The sequence below is a fragment of the Boleophthalmus pectinirostris genome, unplaced genomic scaffold, assembly GCF_026225935.1.
Source record: "Boleophthalmus pectinirostris isolate CB_2022bp ecotype Guang Dong unplaced genomic scaffold, ASM2622593v1 HiC_scaffold_2, whole genome shotgun sequence".
Taxonomy (NCBI): domain Eukaryota; kingdom Metazoa; phylum Chordata; class Actinopteri; order Gobiiformes; family Gobiidae; genus Boleophthalmus; species Boleophthalmus pectinirostris.
In genome coordinates, this window is record NW_026571152.1 from 37138856 (window position 1) to 37144855 (window position 6000).

The 6000-nt window shown below is 38.0% G+C and overlaps 1 protein-coding gene across 1 annotated transcript in view; it reads left to right on the plus strand.

The window, feature by feature from the left end:
* Window positions 1–6000, plus strand: part of hipk2 (homeodomain interacting protein kinase 2) — a 461145-nt gene that overhangs the window by 407169 nt on the left and 47976 nt on the right. Inside the window, exon 8 of the mRNA XM_055155980.1 lies at window positions 1984–2209. Within this exon, the coding sequence (XP_055011955.1) occupies window positions 1984–2209 (226 nt within the window). The remainder of the gene's footprint in view (window positions 1–1983; window positions 2210–6000) is intronic.

Sequence of the window (6000 nt, forward strand, 5' to 3'; positions counted from 1 at the left end):
ATGTTGTTCTTTTTTCAGACCAAGAGTTTGTTTTCATACCTGAGAGTCGAAACTGTCTGTGTCTCACTGTTTACAAGGAATTTAGTTTTTATAATATTTCATACATGTGTTGCTTAGTATTACTACTACTCCTACTACTGCTACTATTACTACTATTACTACTACTCCTACTACTGCTACTATTACTACTATTACTACTACTCCTACTACTGCTACTATTACTACTACTCCTACTACTGCTACTATTACTCCTACTCCTACTACTGCTACTATTACTACTATTACTACTACTACTACTACTACTACTATTACTACTACTCCTACTATTACTACTATTACTACTACTCCTACTACTGCTACTATTACTACTACTCCTACTGCTACTATTACTCCTACTCCTACTATTACTACTATTACTACTACTCCTACTACTGCTACTATTACTCCTACTCCTACTACTACTACTATTTACTACTACTACTACTGCTACTATTACTACTATTACTACTACTCTACTACTACTGCTACTATTACTACTATTACTACTACTCCTACTACTACTGCTACTATTACTACTATTACTACTACTACTATTACTACTATTACTACTATTACTACTACTACTACTACTACTACTACTACTATTACTACTATCTGCTACTATTACTACTATTACTACTACTACTACTGCTACTACTGCTACTACTTACTACTACTTACTACTACTGCTACTATTACTCCTACTCCTACTACTGCTACTACTACTACTACTACTTCTTCTACTACTACTACTACTACTACTACTACTACTACTACTTCTACTACTACTACTACTGCTACTATTACTACTACTACTTCTTCTACTACTACTACTACTGCTACTATTACTACTACTACTTACTACTACTGCTACTATTACTACTATTACTACTACTACTACTACTACTACTACTACTGCTACTATTACTACTATTACTACTACTCCTACTACTGCTACTATTACTACTATTACTACTACTCCTACTACTGCTACTATTACTACTATTACTACTACTCCTACTACTGCTACTATTACTACTATTACTACTACTCCTACTACTGCTACTATTACTACTACTACTACTACTACTACTACTACTACTACTACTATTACTGCTACTACTACGACTACTATTACTACTGCTGCTACTACAATGACTACGATTACTTGTGCCATACAACATACTACTACTACAGTCGAAACTGTCTGTGTCTTACTGTTTACAAGGAATTTAGTTTTTATAATATTCCATACATGTCGTTTATTTGAGAATATTTTATTTCACTTATTAGTATTACCAAGCAGCACTTTGCATTTATTTTATTTTCCCATTTGTATAATGTTAAAACAAATTGTTGGTTTAATAAACACACAAACGGTTTAGGCTTCTGTTCGTGCACTGTACCGAAAATGAACCGAACCGAATCGACGTACGTACCAAACCGTTTTTATTCTTGTGTACCTTTATTTCTCTCGTAAATACTGTAATAACCTTTAAAGCGGCTCCTTCCACATCTGAAATCAGCATTTGTTAGTGTAAAATTAAAGGAGATCTTTTAGTGAGTGGTTTATTATAGCTAAATGAGACACTTAAAGCGTGCGATGCGTGTGTGTAATGTGTGATGTAGACAGAGCGCTTCATTCTTAAGTAGAAAATAGGCTCCCTTGCTGGTCGGTTGCGTTTTCCGCCTTGATGTATCACTACGGGGAAATTCAAACATGATTGCAGCCCCCATCGCATCTTCCCCATCTTATAATTAATCAAATCAACAATCTGCATTTTTAAGACATTTATTCCGCCATCCGCTCTCATCAAACACACATAATCATTACAATCCTTTTTATTTGAACGCTTTTGTGTTTTTTTTTTTTCATTCTCCGCCGTCCCTGCACCCTTTTGATTTTTTTCTTTGATTTTTTTTTTTATCCCGCCATTCCTTTAGGCCACCAACCTGGCTCCTTCCTCCACCAACAATGCCACCCTTTCCTTTGCCAGTCCCGATGTCTCCATACTAAACTACCAATCTGCACTCTACCAGCCCTCCGCAGCGTCCATGGCAGCCGTGGCCCAGAGGAGCATGCCCCTCCAGCCGGGCGCCCCCCAGCTCTGCGCCGCCCGACCGGACCCCTTCCAACAGGCTCTCATCGTGTGCCCACCTGGCTTCCAAGGTACGCACTATACTGATATTTACTACATGCATACATAAGTTTTACAGATACTTTGCAGCTGACGTCATCGATATTTCTTGGGGTGTGACGCTAACAAAGATTTTTTTAGAGTTTAATCTGAGTTTCTGACCCAAATCCAATTTTTTCTCCCCTCTGCGACTCGTATCTGATCTTTTTCTGAACGACACAGATCTGATTTTTTCAAACGTGCCCCACTACACTTCGATATGTGGTCCTAAAACCGATACATATCCGATCTTTTGACATGCGACTTCAGTCTGAATGGCCAGGTCACATTCATCCCACCTTCACGTCAGGCTCGGGGTCTAGTCAATGGAGGGAAAGTGAAGTTAGGAAGTTTATTAATATTTGGGGAGATCGCTGTATTCAGGACAAATTGGAGGGGTCTTATCGGAACCAGGCGATTTTTTAAACGATTGTCAAAGAAGTTGCCGAGCGCGGCTACAGGCGGTCCTGGCTCCAATGTCAACAAAAAATAAAAAGCGAATACAAGGAGGCTAAAGACTCAAACAAATGAAGCGGCCATGGACGTGTAACCTGTCCATTTTACGAAAAACTGGACCGTATTTTGGAGACAAGCCCAGCGTTTAGGCGACTTCTATAAACACTGATTACGATCACTGCACGTGAAGTCGTCATGTCCTCCAGTGTGCATGCGGGACACTTTTGGGGCATTTAAAGTTCACACTGGAGATCACATACAAGTCACTCTTAATTGGAAATGTGAAAGACCTCGCAAAAAAAATCTGATTTCACAAAAAAATCGGAACTGAGCATTAAGCCCTGCAGTCTGAACGTAGTCTATGTTGGATGTTTTTTGCTGTTAAACAAGTCTCTCACACATAGACGGACCAGAATTTCCAAATAAAAAGAGTGCGTAATTAAGGGAAGTTGTTATGCTGAGACCATTCGTGACGAACATGTGAGCCAGTATAGTCACATTTTCTTTTTAAGCAGCTTTTTCTGTATTTTACGCAAACAAATTGCAATTTATGCCTCTCTTTACTGTTGGCAGGGATCAAATTGGTCAAAAATAGGGAATCCTGCGACATTTCTTATATAAAACTGGGCCAAATCTATAGTTTGGGATAAATCCACTGGGACACAGGGCTCAAAACTCAGTCTGGTCAGTCTAGTCGCTCTCACCTTTTTGCTGAAATTCAAACTCCTAAACAGGACCATGAACGCTCGCATTCATCACAGGCTCCTGAAAATAAGTTTAAATCTATTTTGCATTTTTTCCTGAAGACTTTTTAGGCAGTGTTTGCTAATGTGTGCATTGTGTCACCACGATAACTACTGAACAATCCATCATACACGTACCTGTAGAACACCCCCGGCATGATGTCGCTGCAAAGTATCAATTAGTGTCTGTTAGGTTTGGTTGCTTGTGGTTGACTAAAAAAAAATGTGTGCATCTATTATTCCACTAAAAGGGGGTGTGGCACAGGTAAAATCTCTCAAAATTATTGCGATCTTTGCAAAAATGAATATATACAGAGAAAAAAGTACTTGTAAACAGTATTTTTATCAGTGGAAAAGCAAATTAAAGTGTCAAAGTGACTTCATACACACTCGTCCACACTCTGCTTTCACCTTTATTTCTATTAAAACATATTTAGTTCACTAATAAATGAAAAATTGGCAACTAATACAGCGTCAACCGATTAAAGAACCAACTAAAGAACTAAATGTACAGCCTCAGAGCTCCTAAGAAGTGAGAAAAAAAAGATTTGTAACGGTATTCAGAGGCAGGTAAAAATCCGAGCACAAAAGAATTACAATTATCACTTGAAAACTCACCGTGTTAACAGCAAAATCAGTCTGTGTTTATAAAAAAGGACTCGTGCAAATAATGGTGTCAATCATTAATCACTATTCTGATTTTATCCCAGAGCTGTTTTGTGTGTTTTGCATTTTTACAAACCGAGCTCAAAGCGGCACACCACATGAAACAGCTGATGTTGTAACGGCTCACTGTTCAGACTGAAGAGGGCGTTTTCCAAATGTTTTACCAGGAAACAGCAAAAATAATTATTACTCACCTCTCCTAAAGTTGTAAAGTTAAACTGCAGCATTTTCGTTCATATTATCCATAGAATTTGTCTTCTGAACATAATGACCCCAGTCCACAAAATGAATCCAGCGCTATTAATCCAGTTTAAGGTGTTCTTTAAAAGTAAAAAGGCCAGAGTAGTTCCTCACCTGTGTCTGTTTACATCCACACAGCGCACGGATCGAGGGGAAGCTGCAGATTAAAGATACTGACTCCACTTCTGTGCGATTCTGTGCGTTAAAAATCATGTATCTGAAGTATTGCACCACATTCCACAAATAAAAATAGTACAGTTTTGACTTGTATCTAAATTAAAAGTGCAGTTCTCTGATCTTTTGAACACTGAAGAGTCTCAAAGCGAGTCGTTTTACTGTAGACAGGAAACGGCTTAGGCGATTATGCTCAGAATTTCATATCCTGTGGTTCGCAGACAGATCCCGCTGCGGTCTTTGCGATCAGAGATTTTAAATCTCATCAGATTCTCCTCATGTCTGTGTTGTGCGCTTTTTGTCGCACATTTAAAAATCATTTAAGACTGGAAATCCTGTAGTTTGTGGCGCTTTAAAAGAGTTAAAATGATGCGTGGGCTTAAACAAGTCAACAGTACTAAACCTTCACGAGAGGCGACTTGGATTTCAGACAGGTTTGATTTTCTATGAGCTGGTCGTGAGGTATTAATCGGTTCTCGTTTACTACACAAAGCACGACACACGATTAAGCCAAAACACGGCCCTTTCTCAAAAACAGTCACACAAGTGAAAAATCTGCTCAAAAAGGGCCAAGAATCGCACAGTGTACAAAAGTCTCTCACCTAGTTTTTTTTATTTTTGTTAAAAATCAAACCCTAAACGGGACCTAAACGGGAAATGGTTTAGCATTGTGTTCCCATACTGTACCAAACCAAACTGAGGTGCATACCGAACCGTGATTTTTGTACCTTTACACCTCTAGTAAATACTGTAATAACCTTACAGATCTGAAATCAGCATGAACGCTCAAATCTATCACAGGCTCTTGAAAATGTCCTGCTTAAATCCATTTTGTATCTTTTTCTTAAAACATTTTTTTTTGCCTGTGTTTGCCCATGAGTGTATTGTGTCTCTACGCTAACTGCTCAACATTCCTCCCATAGAGATACATGTAGAACACCCCCAAAGTCACGTCACTGCAAAGTATCAACTGTCCAAAAGTGTCCAGAAATAAGTGTACTAATGTAAGGGGTTCCTCATTGACAACACAGCGGAGAAAAACTTGAACACACAGGATTCCCACTCTGACAAAATTTCAAAACTTTTCCATGACCTAAAGTGAATTTTCCATGACTTTACGGCACCTACATGTGTAAAATTGATCAGACTTTTAGGGCTAAATATGAAATGTTAACTTTTTTCACTCACCTTATGGTTTGGGATTATTGTTTTTTAACATTCAAATACTGTCAGTGCATTTATTCTCGTCTCTTTTAAAGAAAATGTGCAAAATAATCATAATAACCTAATGAGAAATACTAAAGATACAAAAATTCAATGACTTTTCCAGGATTTCCATGCCCGTGGGAACTCTGAACACATCATTTAATTCGATTCAGTGCAAGAAAAATGCTGCAAAAAGCTACGCCTGGAAGCAAAAATACAGATTTAAATAGAAAAATTGAAAAGTAATTCTATTTACTATTCATCTTTTGTGCCTTTTTAATGCAAAGGCCAAACTACTT